The following is a 21,703-nucleotide window of genomic DNA, read 5'->3' on the forward strand; positions in this document are numbered from 1 at the left end:
GTGGGGTGACTTCCCCAAGATCCTGCTATGCACAAACAGATCACTATCCCAAGGGAAAAAATTCAGCCCTTCCAATATTATGCACAATTTTAGCCTCTTGTAGGCTACACCTCAGGCACTGAACCACAGATCCTGCTCTCCTCATGGGGTTAGAACAAATGTGTCACAGGCAACTAAATCACTATTTAATCTATGACTCAGTTTGGTTAGGAGTACTCTTGAAACTCATCTTCAGTTATTCCATCTAAGTTTCACTCCTCAAGGACACTTCCCCAGCCAATTCTCTCTGGCTTACTGCAAGTTTGCAGAAAAGGACAATGAAGTCATTCCATCAGCATCTGCTTATCCAGCAGTAGCCAGGAGCGGATACACCAAACCATTCATGAACTACAAAGATGTTCCCAGTTAAATTATCTTTCCCTTTTCTGTACTCTTGGCATTTGGCTAATTAATTAATCCGCTTGTTATTTTCCCACTAAGCTGTGGCAAACTGGATGCAATTAACAGAGGGATCCATTTAGTATCAGGACAAGACACAGCAGGAGCATGCAGCTTGTTCTGTACCCATTCGCCTCCAGCATCCTCCTTCCTGCAGCCCCCATCCCTTAGCCAAAGACACATTTTGGATTAAAGGACACAATGAAAATTCCTATCAGTTTATTTTACAAGAAAGCTGTAGAAAAGTGGCAATTCTCCCTCCTGACCTGGGAGAATTGGACCTTCACTGCAGAACTCACTCTAAGCTTCCACTAGCAGGAAGACCACGCTACGCTTTGAATGGATGGAAGAAACCATAAATTTTTGAGTGGTGCCATGTGCTTGCATCCACTCTCCTATCCAACACAAGGCAGCTCCAGCCCAGCACCAAACTCCAGTCTTTGTTAAAAGGTGTGCTGTACAGCTAGGATAATACAAAGTTTCCCGTGCTGGCCTGGCTCCAAACTTCAGCTGAGCAGCTTTTTCCGTGAGTAAGTCCTGCTAAGGCGACGCCTCCTGGAAACCATGATGTGCAATGGAGACAGCTCCTGGTTGGCAGTAATTTGGACAGCATCAGATCCCTCTTCTACAAAAACAGAAAGAATACATGAAAGCCACAGTTCATCAGGATTCACTGGTGATTCCAAGAAGCCAAGTACCAAATGTAGACAACGAGAACTGGAAGTTGCACTTCCCATGTAGCTGCTCTCTCTTCATTGCTACCTTTCCCACCAAACTTCCCAGTTCATGCCAAGTTTCTTGAAAGCATGTGAGATTGAGACACTGAACACAGCAGTGGCAGACACAGTCACAGGTTTTCTGCCCAAAGCCCAACCCCCAGCACAGCATGATTTTGCTCTTATGGAGGCCAGCAGAGCCCAGCCTTTCCTCTCTTGTGCTTACCTTGAACACGCTTCCTTCGAGCCGGCGGTGGGGACAGCAGAGGAGACTGGGTCAGGGCTACAAGGCTGCTGGCAGAAAGTCCACTCTTCAGGGGTGGAGTGGAGCCTGGAGAAGCACAGGGAGATGCTGCAGCAAAACCACTCAACAACTCAAATGTTAAACCTCACACACAGCCTTTATGCTACCTCAAAACTGCCATCAGTGTAAGTGATACTTTATCTGAAACAAACACTAGGCTGTCACAGTGGTGTTTCAGCATTTGAGAAAGGTAAATGGCAGTGTGGAGTCAGGTCTTAGCACATTTAATTTTCTTAGTTGGTTTAGCAGAAAATCGCTTCACTTGTATTAAACACAGGTAATTCACATTTCCTGGAAGAAAACTGTTACAACCACAATGATCTAGAAATATAAGCACAAGGTCTGTAGGTACAGAAAGTCTCTTACAGGACCATCTTAAGGCTAAGCACTGCTATTACTTCATGTCCTGAAGATGGATTAATGTTGCTTCAAGGTTTGGCCTTTTGTCTGTGATGATGCTGAGTAAGACACTGCCTCTATACAAATCTTTCCTTGCAAGAGAAAACAGGCACCAAAGCTTAGTGCAATGACTACAGAACAACACCTGCCACAGCTCCCTGTAATTTCTACAACAATACTGGATTAAGTACTTGAAATTAACAAGGCCTTGTGTACAGAGCTGAACAACCTGTTTCATCAAGGTTAGCTGAAGCCTCTGTACCCACAGCAAAAGCAAAGAGACAGCTCAGACCTATTTATCTACTGATATATTATTGCTAGCAAGGGAATCATTCCTGGCAGCACTTTCAAGGGGCCACCACAGGCAGAGACAACTGGAGCACTAATAAGCACCAACATCCACAGGACTAACCCCACCACAACTCCAGTCTGAAGCACTGAAGCAGCCAAGCTTTACACTTAAGATCTTTTGCTTCAGAGCTGGATGCTGGGCAGAAACAGCCAGTGGCATCAACACAAACCTGAACAAATCACCAGCTGGACGCAACTGGCATCCTCTCTCCTCAAGTTCTCAAAATTTGCTTTTGGTTCCTCCAGCCTCCTGCTCTTTCCTATTTCTCTGCTCTCTCTTCCATCATTAATACCCTCATATCCAATGTGCCTCTCCACATAATTATCTTCCATGTCACCTACAAGCCACTCCCCTTTCACCTCACTCTCCCTCAGATAATTACACATAAAACAATGGTGTTCTTGTTTTAGTCTAAACTCCATTTTTAACCACATCTGAATTTCAATGGAGTGTCTTTCATGCCATTTAATTACCTGACAAAAGGAAGACATCATCATCCCCTAGACAACTGTGCTGCTCCAGTGTTTTGAGAGCACACACCCCTTGTTTCTCAGGAAGTACAGAGTCTGTCCTTGATTTACTTCTGTTGCCTTCATCTGTGGAAAAGCCAGTGAAATCCAAGCTGCCCCTATCAGGACATGATCTCTTGGCACTGTGATTCTCCTCCTTTTCTGGTGATAGATAAGTAAAGACCCGCTTCCGAGATTTCAAGCCAAAAGTTCCCATGGCAGAATCCTCATCAGCCCTTGGTTCAGAGTCACCAGGAGATGCCTGATCCTGGAGCCTGCAAATCCCTTCCAGTTCAAATTCCCCAAGAGTATTTGTTACTTTGCTGCTGCAGTGTTCTGAGATCCTCATCCTTCTCTCTCTGCCTGCTGACACCCGTGTCCATTCATCAGCACTCCTCTCACTCTGACCACAGCTCACATTAGCAGTGCTGCCTGCTGCTCTCTTCCTGCGAGGCCAATCATTGATGGCATCAGGAGTAGTCTTCCCCTTCTGCTTTGGAGGTGTCTGGAGGACTCCTGTTTCCAATGGGAATGGGGAGGTGACAGCAGAGGCACAGCTTGTTGGGGTGTATGACTGGCATATGAAGGTCTGTCCTGCACCTTTCCCAGGTGTAGTATGGAAAGAACGGCAGCAGGATGGAGAAACACAGGCAGCTGCCAGTTTTCCTGGGTGCTTGCTGCACCAGGTCATAGCAAAATCACTGAAGGGGCTTTCTCCTCCCCTGGGTTTGCTGGCACTTGCTTCAGGCTGAACTTCCAACGATGAGCAGGAGCCAATTTTCTTAATGCGAAGCTTGGGCAGGCCTGAAGCCTGCATTTCCATCTCCACTTCGTACGTCGGCGAGCTGGCAGAAGGAAGTTTGCAAGGACTTTCAGGAGTGGAGAACTTGGCTGTGAACGGCGGCTCTGCCATGCGAGCCGCAGCCTCCCGCTGCCTCCTGTCTGCAGTGCAGCGCAGGGAATAGGCAGGAGGAGACTTCTGCATGGGGGGAGAAGTTTTCAGGGCAAATCTGGAGCGTTTCCTGAGATTTGGAGTTTTCAGTCCCATATATTCTTCCCTCGTCAGAGTCCTTGGTTCCAAGTCATCACTAGCTGTTTGCAAATCACTTAGGAAGGACTCGCAGGTGTTTGCACTGCAGTTCTCCCCCTTAACTGATGGCTCACAGTCTCTCTCAGCATTCTGTGCATGTTCCTGCCCTCCAGCAAAAGGCTTTGGAGACAAATGGTTTTCCAAGTCCTCCCTTGAAGGAAACTTTTGAGACACTCCATCCATCTGTTTATTTTTCTCCAATACAGAAGTATTTTCAGTAACTTGGGACTGATGAAGCTGAAGGCTTTCTACAGAACAGTTACCACCACTATCATGATGACTGTCCTCATTTTCTGTAAGTGTTGCACATGTGAGGCTCTCTCCTCTAAAACCTGGTTCACATTTGACCTGCTTGGATGTGTGAAGCAGGGGCTTCAGTGAAGTGCCAGTAATACCTGGAATCTTTTGAGAAGCTGGTTTAGATGCACCAGGTTCCCAGTCAGACTCCCTTGCCTGCGTTTGGGAAGCAAAGCAGCTTGTCACAGTGTTTGTGGAACTTTCACTGAGTGGAGAACTGCAGAGAGGCTCTGGCCTCACAGCAAGTTGAGGTATTTCTGTGCTCAGTGGGCTTGTACATAACTTTGATCCTGGATCTTCAAGTTTCCTGGGTGTCCTTTTAGGTGCTTCAGATAACTGATCTGACTGCACCTGAATTTCCTTTTTGAGGATCTGCCTCCGAGCACTGACTGGAGAGGTTAATTTTGAGAGGTGTCTCAAGGAACGCCGTGGAGTCTGACGTTCTGAAAAACACCTTCCTTGGTTGGCAGAGGGGGAAGAAGAAGCAGTTGGATTTGAATCTGTTGGAGGCAATACAGAGGCATTGAGGCCTGTGAATCCTTCACGGTTTGGTGTTTGCAAGCCAGGCTCTTTGCAGGGAGGGGAAAGTGTTGCTGCACAACAGTCCTCAGGAGTTATGTGCAGTAAGTGAACCCTCTTGCTATCAGTTGGTGCAGATGGAGACTTGACCCTTTGTGCAGGATGAGAAAAGTACTTTCCCAAACATTTAGCTACAGTCTGCTTAGCTGTTGGACTTTTGCCAGGTGTCTTCTCCAGCTTCTGTGGCGTCCTGTGGACAATGCGAGGCGATCTCCTTGGGAGCTTACTGGCAGAATTTAGTGGCTTCTGGGCAAATTTATGTGGTGCTTTTCTAGGAGTCTGCAGGGGAAAAAAAATAAAGTTAAAAGTATTATCTATCCATTTTCATATGTACTTCCCAAGATTTGAAATATCAAAAACCCATTGGATGAGACTTAATGAACACTAAATTTAAGATGCTGATGAATGGCAGAGAAAATGAGGATGGGAAAAAGAGAAAGGGAGGTAATTGTTTCTACCTGACATGAGGGAAGCTCCTCTAAGTGTAAGGAATCTTTTCTTGTTCTCCTTCTCCCAGGTGAATGCTTCACTGCAGGACTACACATGTCAATGACTGCACCAAAGAAAAACCTCTTGGGAGTCTGGACAGAGGGGTTCTCTGAATGCTGCTTAAGGCCTATAAAATGGAACAGTACAATTTAACTAACACAAAGTAACGTGACACAATTGTCTGAATCATGTCAGATGTGTGGAAAAGTAGTGTAAAAAGCTCATATCCCTGGCATGCTCTTTTCTAACCAAGTGTAAAAGCTTCACCAGAATTATTGTTATTTCCCATTATGAAATTAATATCCATCTGTAGAAAGAGTGCTCCAATGGTAAAAAAGATATAAAATACCTCAGCCTCTTATTCTATTTATAGCTTGTAGCTTTACATAGTTCTGGTTCATGACTAAGGATTCTAATAAGTGGAATATAAAGAACTAAGCGTCACCATTTTTAGCTGATAATCCTACTGAGAAAGCCTGCAAAGAAGATCCCATCAGTCATTGCTTTATGCTGCCACAGAGTAGACTGAAAGTAAGCTACAGGATTTCTGTCCCATATTTTATAAGGATTTCACTGCATTTAAGGAATGCAGACTGACAATCAGTGGTATTCTGTTAGATGGGCCTGACTGGTTTGTTAAGCTGGCAGAGAATTCATCATAGAAATAGCTGCCTTACCATCCTCAAAAATTACCAATTAAAAAATAATTACTGAGGATGAATTTCTGTCTATGGAAGACATTACATGACAGCTCTTAGCTTCTTACAGTCTCTTGTAGAGCCAAATCAAATCAAACTCAGAGCTACCCATGCCAGCTTTTCAGATCAGCAGTATCAGTCTGCTCAAATCCCACACTGTAGTACCTTCTACATCCTGCAGTTTACAGCTCTCCTTTTCTTGTCCCTGGTGGAGGTGCTGTGAATTTTTTGAGCTGGGCTGTGTAGAATAGCAAGCACCAGAGCTGGTCCTGTTCAATGACAGCTGTTTGATGCGTGGGCTTCTTCTCAAACCTGCTTCTGAAAAGAAAAGGAAAGACATTGGAGATTGAGCCTTCTTTCCCCCTCAGCAATGGGCACAACATCAGGAACAGTTCACAACTGCAAGGAACATACTCTCAGAAGAAACTTCTCTACAGATACCCATCTCACCCAGGAAGGCAAGCAGTGAAGTGAAGAAAAGGTTCAGTTTTCTTGAGGATTTGGAATATCTATGCATACAAATCTCCTTCTAAAGTATGATGCTCCTCCTCTATCTCATGATTACTCTTATTCCTCTTTAGATATTATATGGAAAGGAAAGCTGGAAAAAGCCATGTTCAATGCAAGTTACATCCAAATTAAAAGATGGGTTAATGCTCTTGTCTCTTTTCCATAGCAGTTTCATTTTCCTGCTTGCCCAGATATACTGGGGGCTTTTTCCCCCTTCTGGGGAAAAGGAACAGCAGTAGCCAGCATAAGAGACATCCCAGAGCCAGGTGTGTCTGTCTGTTACAGCAGAAATCAGAGCAGGGTCACAGTACAACATGGTGAAGTTACATTAAAAATAAGCATGTGCTGGTTTGACAGTAATTATAGCAGCACAGAATCTTGTTCACCCTTCAAGTTCTTCACATTTTTTCATTTAAAAGACTTACTGTCTACCTGTCTTTCTTAACTTCTACTGTACAGAGCAGTTAAAGCAGTGAGCAGCAAGTGGTTCCATCAGAACAGTACAACACTTTTGGACTGACTTCTCATGAATTAGCCAAATCAAAGCACAATCATCTTACAAGCTACAACATAGCCAAATCACCTTTAATGAAAAAATCAGTGCTTACCATATATAGCCTTCTCTGGAGATTCTTCTACAATACCAGTATCACAACCTGGATCAGAAGACCTACAAAAACAACAAACATTCTGGGCTTAGCATACTGAGCACATTTACAGGAACACAACTTGCCACAGAGACTGAAAAGCAGTGTTCTATTCTACACCAATATATTGCTTTGTGGCTACTCTAAGAGAGCAATTAGTGAGCACTTTGCCTCCTATTGACATGTAATTAAGTATGGGTAGCTCCCCAGATGTACAGGTACCAGTTCTACATGAAAGAAAATGCTACAATTCAGCCTGGAGTCCACAAAATACAGCAGGAGCCTTTTCTTCAGAAGCTCTTGAATCAGCATCTGAACCTAAACAGACATTAGCTGCAGGAATTAAAGCAGCTTGACTTACATGATGAAGCAAGCAGTATTTCCCTCCACTTAAGCAATGGCATTTAGCCTCCACTGGTTCTCTTACTGCCTTAAGTGAAGATCTTACCCACAACAATACCTGGTAATTCTGCTCACAGCCATTAATTAGGCATCCATTAATTAGATAGCCAATACTTACTGAAGAAATTCAGAAAGAACTCACCGGCCTTTGATCTGCTTGTGTAGGAGTCTCCTGGACACCTGCTTATGTATTGGTGTTTCTGCAACTCTCTTGGTCAGTAACTTGCGATGATCTAAAAATCATGCAAGAGCTGTAACATCACACAGTTACGAAGCACTTGGACAAATAAATAAATACAGTTTTGTAAAGGCTGAAGCTTGACAGTCAATATAGAATCTCTGTGCTGTCTCCCAGCACTCACAAGCTATCATTATTTCAGTCCAGTGTCTACACCTCCCTCCCACTCTCTCAGTATTATTAGTAGTACCATGTCAGACATAGTTAACCTACAGGGATAATTTCATTCTTTGTCTTTATTTCACAGATCCTTTTTCAACCAAGCATTTTTAACTTTAATTTTCTTTGAGATGTAAAGAGTTCAGGTTTCAATTTCAATACCATCATTATTCACCCTCCAAATACCACAGCAATGATCTCCTTTTATCTATTAAAAACAGACCATAATTGTTTCATAGAACTGAAAATGCAAAAATAGGAATTTTAACAAAAGCTCTTCCACAACAATCCTACATGTGCAAGTCATACCCTACCTTTGTTGCCCTCACTGGTGCATTTGTATTTTAGGCCTTCCACAGCAGACACTGACTGGCTTCTAAGCATCTTCTTCAGCGACCTTTTTGATGGTGAAATTATCTCTTCATTGAAGAGATTCCTCCTTACCTTTGTAACCTCTGTGAGGCAAGGAAAGCAAAACAAGATCAGATTACAAGGAAAAGCAGAAGAAAAAAAAATGAAAAAAAAAATACAAAGTTAATTTTGTCAGCCACAAGGGATGGAATAATGTACCAGCATGGAAAGACAACTTTTTAGAGGCTAAAAAGCTTTGAAAAGTTGTTTTTTCTCCTACTGGAACATGTCCTCCTCCAAATCCATCCCAGCCTTCTCTTCTGAATTTGTATTATTTGCATGATTCCAGCAATAAGCTACAACAAGATGCCATAGCAGGAAAGGCAGACAGTCAGTGTCCCATATGGAACATTAGGTGCACTACAAAATTTCAACCAAAGCACATCTTGGTTCAGAGAACACATGTGAGATTTATTTTTATGAAGCATTTGTGGGGATGTATCCTATTTTCAGATATAGTTCATTCCTGTCCCCATTTTCTTTTCAGGACAGAGAAGATGGAAATAATTTCAGGAGTCAAGGTTTTCTTTTGAGGACACAAAATTTAAGTTTTCTGCGTATGAGTACAGAGAATACCGCATATTTTTACCCCTCAAAGTTTTTGCACAACTCAGCAAAACTTCCTTCAGATTTCCAGCATGCCTCAGCATAATTTCATCATGGCTCAATAAAATTTACAGGGACAACATGTGCTGAAGATGCACCTTTCCATGAACAAGCCAGAAGTCAATATACCTTGCACTGCCTCTTTCTGCAGCAAAGGCATCTGCTGGGACTTCTCAGTGGCAGGGTAAGAACGCAAGCTCTCCTGAAACAAACAAGAAATCACCCTCAGCAGCAGTGCAATGTTATGTTTAACTACAAATATTAACTGTAAGTTCTGAACCACACATTATTTCAATTTCTCCTTCAAAACAATTTGATCTCTGTACATGGCACACTTACTAAGGGAAGACAGAGCAAAAGTTTTTGCAGTCAAGCATCACAACTCACAGACAATCCTTCTGGAAGAACTTTACCTTTCTGACAGTGTTCTTGGCTACCTTGGGAATCTCAATTTGACGCAAGTTCTGTGGCGCTTCTGTCATGCTCCTGTGTCTGGCTAACACGTTATTCCTTTAGGAAATACACAAAAATTAAGTTAATACAAGATCAAAAGCACAGTTATCAACCTACTGACAATTAAACTTAGGTGTGACTCAAGAGATAGAAAGTGTTACCCTAAATTCAAATTGCAAACTATGTTGATACCTCACTTACTAGAACACTGAGATGTGATTTGCAATTTGCTAATATGAACACAGAACCCCCAACAGAGAGATCTCCAGTAAATCACTTTTAACTTTAACAATATAGATCAGCTACTGCACAGCATAATATGCTTTTCCTCTCACGGAAGATGCTCCTGAAACATACTTTTGCAAAAGATACAAATACAAAATAAAGTTTGTATTTTTTATAGTAAACAAAAAGCTGTCTCCTGTTTGGAATTGCTACCTTCTCTTTTTGGCAGATCTGGTTCGCAGCTCCTCCAGCTGATCACTCTCACTGCAAACAGCACTGGGAGTTAAGACAGATGATAAAGAGGGAGGAAGGCCTGGAGATTTGCTATCCAAAGTCATGGAGTCATCACTGAAGAAGTCTGAAGGCAGAACTGATGCCAGCTTCGGAGGTATCTGTGTACCCAGACCATAATAAATACCTCCAAGGGTCTTCGGTATAGAATTCATATACCTGGAGCATCAGAGAGACCCACATGAAATACACCTCTCCCCAAAATTGTTGGTATTTCAAATCCAAGGTGTGAACTAAATCCTTGCTCTTACATGTCAGTTTAAAGACAACAAACTTATTATCATAATATGGGTTTTTTCATTAGTTTACTTGCATACCAGCTATTTTAACCAAAATATAAGCATAATAAAGAGAAGACCTCTAAATTTCTGAGAATTGCAAAGATGCAGTAAATCAAAGCTGTTGATTGCTATCTACTCATAGACAACATTCAACCCAAACCACAGTCCCCAGCAACACATAAGTCATGCTAAGTAACTTACAGTTCTAATATTTCCTCTAGAAACTTTGTAAGATAGGCTGGGTCTTCAGTCAGACATAAAATGCGCAGCATATCTGTCACCTGGAAGAGAAAGTCAGGTGGCAAAATGGATTAAGGTGTGACAGCTGCAGCAGCAGATATTTTAGTAAGTAATATAAAGTGTTAGTGTAAAATCAAAGGAAAAGTAGGTTCCCGATCTGCATTTCCAGTGCCCTGCAGAAACACAACCTGGTTTATACTTTACTTGCCTCTTCTAACAGCTGCTCCATTTCCTCAGCGTTGCTTTGCAGCGAAGGGCACTGAAGGCACAACTCAAGGCGCAAAAATACCTGAAGTCGGCACCTAAGAAAACAAGTAATTATCCACCACCTCTTTTTCCAAGGGAAACAGCAGATTTACTGCAAAAGGTGTGCTCAAAAAAGCAATGGGAAGAGAAGTGGTTTCTTTTGACAGCAAAATTTAGTTAGCATTTCATTTTGGTGGCAAGGGAGATGCCTCATTCCAGATATAGCCTGCAGTGCTTATCACACAGCACGGGTATATTTGCATTTAATGAAATGGTTTTACTGCAGCCAGAGTCCCCTTGAAATATTTGCCCCATGTAAATACTTTTCCAGTTGTACAAAAAAACCACCACTAAAAACTGCTAACCAACTCCACAGTATTTCAGAAGCTGAAGCAAATACAGTGTCTCATACTCTCTGACTTTGGTCTCCTTCTGTGAGCCATGCTGCTGTCTGAGCATTTTGCTGGTCTTCAGGAGATGGTTTCTGACTCTTCCCACACAGGCCACCTGCAGACACATAATGACAGCAAGAACTTCCAAACTGTTCCTTGTCTGCAGGGCACATTCCTCCCTTGTCCCCAAGTTATCCCCCCAACTTATTCTTTCGGAAGTAGTTCAGTTTTTTCCTTTTCTTTCAAGGAAAGGAATTACTTTTCCTTTCAGTAGCAAAGTTATGACACAGAACAAATTAGAGCTTGAAACCTCTTGCTCGCAGCTTCAGGCCTTCTTCACTCTGGATCCACTTTGGATTTATCTCTCATAGTGTTTTTGTTAATTTAATCACAGGTTTACCAGTTTTGGTTTCAGATTATTGAAAGCCTATAAATAGTGCTAAAGATGGTAAGAAATACCTTGAGAAATTTCTCTTTCCTGGCAAAGCCAGGGCTATATTTGCTATGCAATGCAAAAGCAAAAGATGCACCTTCTTTAAAATACAGTTTTCAAGAATGCATTTTTTAAAGTACTGTCTCTGAAATTAGAATTTGTAAGGAGGTCAGTGTAAAGAAAAGACGTCTTGCAACACTTAGCAAAGTTGTAAAGTGATAACTGATCTGGATTTTCCTGTATTTTACAAGCATCCAGTTTTTCACTACTGAGTTCTCACAGATAGATGCAGTCAGTGACCATGATAAAACATATAAAACTTGAGGGAACATGAAGAAAAGGTTGCCCAACATAGTAAAACTTCTAACTTCAAGATCATCAACAACCCTGCCCACATGCTCTTACCTACCTCTTTCTCTTTGGCATCTGGTATTTTCAAGAACCTTTTAATGGCCATGATCATACTCTGGGCACACACAGATGAGGGAATTCCCTCAGCAACAGCCTTCTGGTAGCTTGCAGTCAAGTGGGACTGCAGCTCCTCCTCTGTTTGGAAGTCTGCAAGGAAATGGTCTCCATTAACTAAATGCATGTTTCACCACATCTCACTGGTATAATACCCCAGCTGAAGCAGGGAACAGAGGAGGAAATAATAAATATTTCTTCCAGCAATGATGCATCCAGACCACAGCACACTAACAGAGGTAGTCCCAGGTCCAGGCCCAGGACATATTATAAGCTAAATCAATCCTATAATCAGTAATGTTTGCTTAAGGTCAGCAAACTTTCAGGCTACTGTAGCAGTCAAGAAATGCCCTTTATTTCTGCCTAATTAGTAAATACGGCTGCATTTCCAGTCATACCTTGATGAGTGCTTCCCTCTATTTCTTTTGGTTAAAAAAACTTAAAAAGTAAATCCTTATTGCCTTTTTCAGATGGACACAAGGCAAGAAACTAGCCCCAGAAGCAGCTGTAATACCAGTTTGTAAAGAATCAGAAACTAAATGGCAGAAGGGTGGGAGAAAATCTCTACACTGCCATGCTGAAGATACAGAAACTCCAATACTGATCTACTCCTTGGTACTGAATACTCCATTATTATCCTTTGCTCTCCCTTCCATAAAAATCCTCTACGACTCCTATAGCAGGATATCAAGAGTTCATATGGGATGTATCAGGATAGAAAGATAACAGGACTTAACACACACCAATTGATATTTTAAGTGCTTTTGCCTTTCCTTCCACCTTTTCATCCAATCTTTTTGCTGAAAGCTTCTGTGGAACCTTCTCATTCATTGCTGGTGGCACAGCATCAGGTTGAAACTTCTGAGCTTTTACATTCAGTCTTGCTACATTGAGCATCTGCAGGGATCTGGGCATGGTCTTCATCTTCTGCCTGACTGGAGTTCGGGGAACACCACCTGCAATGCCACAAGAGAGAATTCTACCATCAGGCACATTGGGGCAGAAACTCCATCCAAGGTAGAGAACAACACTAAATTCTGTATTACTGTGAACTTAGTAATCTCCTAGAGGAAAATATGGCCCAAAAGGTTAGTATTTCTTCATGAGATCAACATATAGGCAGTGCAGCAGGCAGCTACTCATCTAAATAAAAAGCCAGGTGCATATTGCTCTGCATAAGAACTTACATAGGTTTAATCAGAAGTTATATATATATATATATATATATATACATATATATATAGGCAGCAATCTTATGTCACAGAAATAGAAACAGCTGACAGAGTAGGACTTGAAGATACATGAGGCTAGGGTAAAGTCAACTGTAGTTAGTGTAGAGAAATGCAATGATTAAACTCTTCTAGAAGAAAGTATTTTAGTTCTCTAATTAGAACAAAATAAGGTTGCAATATTTACTAGTGGTTGGAGCAGTCCCTGTTTCAACAGCCAATTAAACTGCAGAGCTCTGCATGTTGCTTTTAACAGCTTCAGTCACTGCACAGCCCCGAATTACAATAATTTGGATTCTACTACAGAACAAACCTAATACTAAGTAAATGAGACCGTCCCTAAATTTAAAAAAAAAAACATCTAAAGCATGGTACTGCTTAAGAGTACAGAACTCTGGAGTCCACGCACCATCTTTTATTAACAACATACACATATAATCCAGAAGCACACATACGTCTTTTTTTGTTATTTCCTGGTCCAGCTGCAGCAGAGGTTTCACTGAATTTTCTCTGGTACAGCTCAGATAGACTTTCTGAGAGCTCCACATCAGACTGGTCTGCATCATCTTTCCTGTTAGCACAAGGAACCTGCAGGAGCCTATATGAAAGAACAATATTGTTATCAAAAAAGGTGGGAGTAGGAGGCATATCCTTTCTTTCCTGTGGACAGAAATAAGGTTTTTCTAGATTCCACTATGCAGCAATATAGTGCAAGTAGCACACACTAGTAACTCTTCCAGCACCTGTTCCCCAAGACTTACGAGATGCAGAAAACCCAAATGCTCTTAAAATGCTAGAAACAAGAGTTACATTAATGTACAATGGACGTGGCACTGACCTGTAGCACAAAACTAAATGAGCAGCTTTGTGCTTTCCAAACTACCCTGCATTTGGCTCTTGTTTTACTCAGCAAGCTCTTTGAAGAAGCAAGCTTATTAATTCCAAATAAACATCCTGTTCTCAGTTTCTTTTGTCTAATTACCAAGAGATAAGCCAACAGTAAACTGTGTACAGAAATAAAAGCAACAGAGAGGTACTTAATTCTAGAACTCTATGCAATGCTACAGCCATACTCCCTCAAAAGGAAGCAGAAATCCTTGATTATTGCAGAGACATTCAGAAAAATACCTGAATGACTCCATCAGATCTGAGCTTGCTCCACAAGCATTGGATGCAGGATACCACGCCTCCAGCACTGAAGGATGCCAGCCCCCTGTATGGGACAGTTCCCGTTGGACCCACTCTGGCACTGGAGTTTCTTCTCCTGTAAGCAGACACACACATACACAAAAATGAGAAAAACTGAACTAAGTGGCAGAAGGCCCCAGCCTTCAGAAGCTCTAAGACAGAGGTTTGCCAACCTTTGATTCTGGGGAGACAATTTCATAGCATCATACATCAGATGATGAGAAAATTCACTCTAACAGAAAACACACATGTAAAAGCAGCTTCCTCAGCACACTCATACAGATTTCTTTCTGCATCACATCACAAGGCCTTAGCTACAGATGACACAATGAACAAGTCCCAAAAATAAGACTGCTCAAGACGAAAACAATTAACTTTAGATTTTTTTCCACTGCAGATCTAGAGATGATCATAAGATGGAGAGTTTTGCAGTTCCTGACACCTACCCAGACTGGCCAGAGAATCTTCCACTGACATGTCAATTTTACTCAGCACGCTATTCACAATCTCTGGCAGGTGAGTAGCACAGTCTTGGGAAGAATCTTCCACTACAGTTCCTTCAAGGCTGCATCCCCAAATGTCAGCAGTCTTCTCGGGACCAAGCACAGTCAGAACTGCAGTATCCTCAGAAAGTGGTGACAGAACAGCAGTGCAGGGGCACCAAGTTTCAGACAGAGATACTTCAGCAATCTGCATTTTAAAAGGAAAAAAAAAAAAAAGGAAAAAGAGTTTACTTTATCTAGAAATACAGAGACCTAAGGAGCACAGATACTTCCAAGCAGGTTATAGAGGTACATGATCTCAAAAAGTTTTCTGGATTTCACTTCAAATGAACAATTTGTAGTACAGTGTCTATTATTGTCTTCACAACATGACACTGCCACCCCTTTTGCCTCAGTTCATTTCAGAGCAGGTATTAGTCTACAGCAAAGAGGAAAATTTACCATGTGCAGTCCTTCAGCCACCAGACTCCTCAACAGCTGATGAAACAGAGACCTGTTACATTCTCCCTGCTCAGCCTGTGAGCTCTGCAGTATCCAGCTCTCTGTAAGGAACTGGCCAGCCTGTGCCAAGCTCCAACCCGTCAAGCTTCCTTTCAGGAAGATGCTGACTGGACACTGTAGTTGTCTTTGGCTCATGGCAAGAGGTACCAGGATCACAGCACAGCTTTCCTGCTTCTTCTCTCCTGTGCAAGCATAGGATAAAATAAAAGTCTGAAAGCAGGTAAAAAAAAAAAAGCTTTCTCTATCTAGGTGAAGAGACAACTTCAGTGTCAAAAGAGTGAGTTCCAAGATTAAACAGGGAATATACTCTACAGTAAGTATGTTACAGAACTGACCTCCTTCCCATGCTCTCAAGCAGCTGAGTGAATGGAAGTACCACTAAAGAAAGACCCCATGCATACTGCATGCTGCTTTACAGCTAATCTATTTTCTTTGGAAGGGGCTTTTAAGCTGTGTTCTTATTTTAGCTAAATAGAATAACTGTATGAGAAAAGGGAGTACACCTCTATAAGGTGTGACCAGCAAAGGGCTCTTCATCCAAACTTCTGGGAGCATGGAAGACTGAGGAGGCTAAACAGAAACATAGGCTCACAGTTCCCCTATCAGAAGGAGAGCACAAGCAGAACTTTAAAAGAAAAACACCTAGACTTTTAAATATGTGAAGTTACCTCTATACACACCATTCACAAGGGAAGCTCATCAAGGACCCTGCATGAGAGATCAGTTATTACCATGCACATCTGTTTTTTTCTTTTTTTTTTTTACTACCTGGCATGCTGAGAAACAACGTTCCTTCTTGCTGGGGAAACACTGATCGATACACGGATGGCCTGGAGAACAAACAGTTCAAAGTCCCATCCAGGGGCAGAAGTGTGGCCCAAGGCACAGCCTGTGGCACTGGGAACCTGGAGTCTCCCAGGAAGCCAGGAGCAGCATCTTCCCTGGGGTGACTCAAACAGTGCACCAAGGCTTCCGCTGGCAAAATGGTGCCTCCCATCTGACAAATCACTTCAAACATTGTCCAGTAGCCACCATGATCCGGGCATTCAACCAGCTGTAATAAAAATAACAGAGAGGTCTCAAGTTAAGGTTGGCAGTAAGAGAGCTTTCATGCAAACAAATAAAAATTGTGCTTTTTCAGAAAAGCTGGCATATGAAATGTATCCATAGCACCTAAATACGGTGCTGAGTGGTTTTATTAGCCTTCATAGAAACCTAACAAACCTAACAAAGTAAATACAAAGTGAATGAAAATATAGCAATATTTTCAAGCTTTTTTAAAAAAAGTCTGGTAGCTACATACTATCAGGCTGCTTATCTGCAATTCTGAACAGCTGTAACACCCCTCTAAGTCAAAGCACAAGGCATCCCATCAATAAACACTGTACAGCTACTCCGCTGCAGATGTATCTCAGTCTCCACGTGGATGACTCCATTCCAGATTTCAGTCCCTTGCTGTAGATTATGAGGAAGTAAGTGAAACCTGGCACGGTTCCCTACCACACAAAGATTACTTATACCAGAAAGCAGCGTGGCAGATGTCCCGCTCTTGCTACCAGCTGAAAGCTGTGCGGTATAACCTCGTTACCTGATCCCAGTCGGCAGTGTCCACCCAGAACAGCGTGATTTTCTGTTCCACGAGCAGCTCCTGGACACTCTTGGGCAGGAGTTTCTCCGCCAGCTCCTGCGCCGTGGGCGGCTCTCCAAGGGAGGAGGGGGCGTCGTTCCCCGACACGAACTGCCGGAGCTCCCTGCGCGAGTGCGGGCAGGGGGAGAACACGAACACGGCGTTCACGAAGCCCTCGGGCGGCGCCTCCGGGGGCTCCGGGGCGGCCAGCCCCGTCCTGCGGCTCCTGCGGGGCGGCTTGGCGGGGGACGCGATCTCCGGGCGGTCCCACTGGAAGTCGAGCAGCGTCTCCTTGAGGCCGCTGTGCGTGAGGGCGGCGCGCGGCGCGGGGCCCGGTAGAGCGGCGGGGGCCCGGGCCCCGAGCCGCTCCGCCAGCTCCTCCTCGAACCGCTCCCAGGCGCGGGGCCCCGGCGGGCGGAACCCGCCGCCCCGCGAGGCGCCGCCGCGGCCGCCCAGCGAGTCGAAGAAGCGGAAAGCCCAGCGCAGGCGGGAGAGGCCGAAGCGGCAGCCCAGGAGGGTGAGGAGGCGGAGGGCGCCGCGCTGGAGCCGCTCGCGGCGCGCGGGGCCGGCGGTGTCCAGCAGGAACACGGCGCTGTGCGAGCACGACATGGCGCGGGCCCCTCACGCCACCGCCGCCATCGCCCGCCCGGTACGGCCGCTCGCGCCCTCAGCCAGCGCGGGCCCCCATTGGCTGCCGCGGAGAGCCCGCCACGCCCACTCCCCGCGCCGCCTTCTCCCATTGGCGGAGAACGGGGAGTGAGAGAGCGGAGGGGCGTGGCGGCCTGAGGGGTGCTCGCTGCTGATTGGCCGGCCGCCGACCAGCGCTGCCATCTCATTGGCGGGGAGCAGTGACGGAGGGGCGGGCGGGGCCAGCGCGCGGACCGAGCCGATTGGGCTCCGCCACCGGTTTAAAATTTAAAGCCGGCAGGGCGCGCGTATCAGTGACGTCACTGTGCGTGTGGTATGACGTCACCAGGGCGGGGCCGCGGTGGCAGCGCTCGCCGGGCGCCAGGCGGGACCCGGGGCTGAGCTGCGACACCGGCCCGGTGCCGCCTGCCCTGCACCCGGCAGCTCCTCGAGTGCCGCTAGAGGTCCGCGCCTGCCCGCACACCGGCACCTGCCATCCCGCCACCGCCCGCGGCAGCAGGGACAGGACCGTGGCACACACAACCTGCCCCAGGGTCCTGCCGCACGGCATCCTGCTCCCGAGCCTCCCTGGGGGACAGCAGGGACAGCCCAGGGCCCGCATGGGTGAAATACAGATTCAAATTCAGATTACATACTTTAAAAAAATAAATTACTATTCGGTTGGGCAGGGAAGTGTGGAGTCACCATCCCTGGAGGTGTCCAAGAGGCGTCTGGATCTGGCCTGGGTGATGTGGTTTAGGGGTTACAGTAATAATGTTCTGCCAGTGATTGGACTTGATTGTAAAGGTCTCTTCCAAACTTAACCATTCTATGAAAAGGTGTAGGGTCAGGGCACCTGCACAGCGGCTTGTGGAGGACGAAGACCCTGGGTTGTCATCAGCTGCCTCGCCCAGGAGCATCTCCTCCCTGCAGGGCTTGAAGCGCATCTTTCCCACGGGGTCAGCGGTGAGGTGTGATCACAGCTCGTTACCCGCTGGGTAAGGGCGGAATCCCCACAGAGCAGAGGCACCCGGGTGTCCGCTCCACCCTCACTCCAGAGCTTGTATGTCCCAGCCCAAACCAGTGTCACCAGCAGCCAGTCGTATTTATAGGGCAACAAAGACAAGTGGACACTAAACTGCCCATTCGGCTCTGCTGGTGACTGTGAACACAAGTGGATTTAATGAGCTAGAACCAGGAGCTGATGCACTCGGCTGGGCAGGAGTAACCTGCCGCCAAGTGCAAGAGAAGGACAAGTGTCCCTGGAAAAGTGCAGAGGGCAGCCTGCAGCCTCGGGGATGTGAGCTCCCTTCTCCTGGCTGGGAGCTGACATCTCTTGCTGCTTGGCATCACTCTGCTGTTTGAGCCCTGAAGAAGAGCCAACCACACCGTGTCACTGCCATTGTCCAGCCACTGGCACCTGTCCCAGCAGTCTGCTGAGGACACTTAGCAGAGTGTGACCAAAACCTGCCTTATCACAGTCCACCTGAGACCCGAAACAAACCCAGGGCAAAGGGGAGTTTCCCAGTAAAGTCTGACAGCTTCCAACACAGGAATGTTTCTAGCTACTCAAACTCCTTCTCCTTTCCTGACCTACAGTGTATTTGCTCTGGAATCCTATCCAGCTCTTGGGAAACCCAGTAGAGGTGTTGGCTGAGCCCAGGGGTGTTTCCCAGTGTGACAGCCAGAGTTGCCCATACCTTTGCTTCTTGTGCTGCTTACACAGACATTTGCCCTCCCTACCTGTTCCACAAGGACACTTCCCTCTCAAACAGTCCTTGGGTTCTTTCTGGACAATCATTTACTTGCTGCTAAATGCTGTTTCTTGAGAGGAAGGAGAGGGCACAAGAAAAAATCATTTGTGAATTTGACTCACGTGTGATTGTCACTTTGATACAGATAAGTTTTGGTTTTTCTACTTAAAAAGTCTTGCTTTATTTTGTCCTGTTTCCAATATTTATCTCCAAGGGATGCTAAATGGTGGAGCCTGATAAAAGGGAGGAGAAAGCCCAGACCTAAATGAACTGTTTGATCTCCCCTCATTCCACCACTCTGTCCTGCCCCAGTGGAAAGCTTGTTTGCCTTTCTGCTGAGCCAGCCTGGAAAAAAAAAATAATTTTGTTTTGTATTGACTCAGATGCTTTGCTTTCAGGTCATTCCTCAAGGACCTGCACAAGCAGCAAGTCACCTTTGATACTGGGCAATGCCCAGAGTCTGCCTTGTGCTGCATCAAGGCTTCCAAGACTCCCCAAGTCCTCATTCCCCAGTGCCTTCTCCACCCCATGTGCCCAAAGTTGCTGCTTTGACCACTGATTCTGGGGAGAACCCACTCCCTCCTATCCAGGGTGAAACTGCCCCAAGGCCTCCAGGCAAGAAGGAGAGATTTCTGTGATTTAGATTTTGTCTCTACCTCTTTCAAATATATTTAGTGCTCATAAAAGTGAGAAACTGGGAGAGACCCAGCTGGGACCAGTACTGTACAGCCCTCCCCTAAGATAACTAAGATCTGGCCACTGCCAGACGCAGTCCTACATCTCTTAAGCAGAAAGGCAAATGTTCCTCCTCCCCCAGCATCATCCCAGTGATTTTTTGGGGAAACCTTGCAGCTCTTACAGGTGCTGGACATGATGGGTGAAATTCTGTGGTGGAGCAAGCTCACACCAGCCTGAAGTTTCCAACAGGACATTTAAGCACCTTGATATTTGTGACTGAGGCATGGTGAAAACAGCCCTGTGTGTCCTACCACACAGTTTGGTACCTTGTTGGGTGGATGCAGTTGTGGTCTAACCCATCATAGGAAGGGCTCTGCCAGCACTGCTGCAGACACAGGTGCTGGCACAGTCCCATCAGCCTTCCCAGTGTTATCCTGGCCCTGAAAAGGAGCCTGGAGAGAAGCTAGTCCTTTAATGGGCTCTCACAGCATGGACAGCCAGTGAAGCATGCCAGCCCTGATGGGACTGCAGTGACAAAGTGCTGATCTGCAGGGTGATAAGGAGGGGCAGCGCCAGGCAGTGCAGCAAGGTGAGACTATCAGGCCAGCAGAAAAGCCATTAGCCTTTGTTCCTGGCCTCCACACGTGGGGAGAGGGGCTGGGGACAGCAGGTGGGGCAGAGCTGCTGCCTCGGGGGTCTGCACAAGGGCTTTGCAAGCTGCTTTTCTGGACACCCTGCCATTTCAGTGATGCCATAGGTTAGAACAGCTCTGCAGTTACTCTTTTGCTACAGTAATTACAGAATGTAGCTGCTGGTGGCTGCAGCACCTAAGCAAGTTCCCTTTTTTAAAAAACGCTCCTTTGTGCTGCCTTTTTCGAGGTGTCTAAGGGCTGCTCTAGGGCAGGGCAGGTCTTACCACCCAGTTGGCACCAGAACATGCAACTGTCAACAGCGTTCCAGCAATTAGAGATCAAGTATTGTTTGGGGATTTCAGCTTCTTTCTAGCTGGAGATCTTTTGTATCCTGGTGTGTACAGCTGAGACTGCCCTGCAGGAACCCTGTGTAACAGGAGACCCAAAAACACACCCTGAGCAGCATTGCCCGAGGGGGAGCTCATCCTTCAGACAACAGCAACATCCACTTGCTTTAGGTGTCCCCAAAAAGTGACCCCAGCCACATGGAGCTCTGCTCATGCAGGGTAAGGGCTAAGGCAGATGGGCTTCTCTCTTCTTCCTAACGCTGTCTCTATCCTGCTGCTTGCACGGGGTTCAAATGAGGTTGGAGAATTATTTTCTGTGGCCGTCAGTCTCTTCAAGACCATCCACAGCATTTTTCTGCCATCTGTCATTTTGAGAAGAAAGCACACAAGAAAAAATAATAAACTCAAATTATTGCCTAATCAACACCAAAATCAGTGCTGCTTGCTCAGCCTGCGGGCCACAATTAGATGCCATCAGCAAATTTGGGCAGCTTGCCTGGGCTGCAGTCTTTCATCTCTTGAAGACTGACAGGCAGCCCAGGGATCTGCAGGCAGAGGAGGGAGCTGGGATCTGTTTGCAGAACTAGCCCAGCTCTTTGGGAAAAGAGCACATAATTCAAAAGAGTAGGAAAGATGGAGTTTTGTGTTTATATTTGTTAATTAAAGAAAAACCATACCAGAGGAGGGGATGTTTAGGCCTCCAGCACCATCTCACTGTATTGCCCTGGTTATGCAGCCCCAGCTCAG

General features: G+C 45.4%; 1 protein-coding gene across 1 annotated transcript; it reads right to left on the reverse strand.

Moving 5' to 3' along the window:
• Positions 1-640: 640 nt before the first annotated feature.
• On the reverse strand, positions 641-17,559 carry TICRR (TOPBP1 interacting checkpoint and replication regulator). Its single transcript, XM_056500325.1, has 22 exons — positions 16,880-17,559; positions 16,060-16,345; positions 15,232-15,473; positions 14,734-14,977; positions 14,228-14,363; positions 13,555-13,697; positions 12,614-12,826; positions 11,815-11,963; positions 10,993-11,087; positions 10,543-10,636; positions 10,296-10,375; positions 9,736-9,972; positions 9,258-9,354; positions 8,974-9,046; positions 8,142-8,282; positions 7,573-7,663; positions 6,990-7,051; positions 6,037-6,189; positions 5,143-5,300; positions 2,683-4,963; positions 1,381-1,485; positions 641-1,063 (listed from the first exon to the last, which is right to left on the reverse strand). Exons 1-22 carry the CDS (start codon positions 17,525-17,527, stop codon positions 945-947), a joined length of 5,847 nt encoding a protein of 1,948 aa, XP_056356300.1. The 5' UTR covers positions 17,528-17,559; the 3' UTR covers positions 641-944.
• Positions 17,560-21,703: the final 4,144 nt, after the last annotated feature.

The sequence above is a fragment of the Oenanthe melanoleuca genome, chromosome 10 (genome assembly GCF_029582105.1).
Source record: "Oenanthe melanoleuca isolate GR-GAL-2019-014 chromosome 10, OMel1.0, whole genome shotgun sequence".
NCBI classification, from domain to species: Eukaryota; Metazoa; Chordata; class Aves; order Passeriformes; family Muscicapidae; genus Oenanthe; species Oenanthe melanoleuca.

Coding starts and splice junctions, on each gene's coding strand:
- TICRR (XM_056500325.1), bottom strand. CDS start 17,527: ATGTCGTGCTCGCACAGCGCCGTGTTCCTGCTGGACACCGCCGGCCCC. Junction 14,364..14,733: donor AGATTCTCTGGCCAGTCTGG/GTAGGTGTCAGG, acceptor GTCTGCTTACAG/GAGAAGAAACTCCAGTGCCA. Junction 1,486..2,682: donor TGATGTCTTCCTTTTGTCAG/GTAATTAAATGG, acceptor GTGCTTCTCCAG/GCTCCACTCCACCCCTGAAG.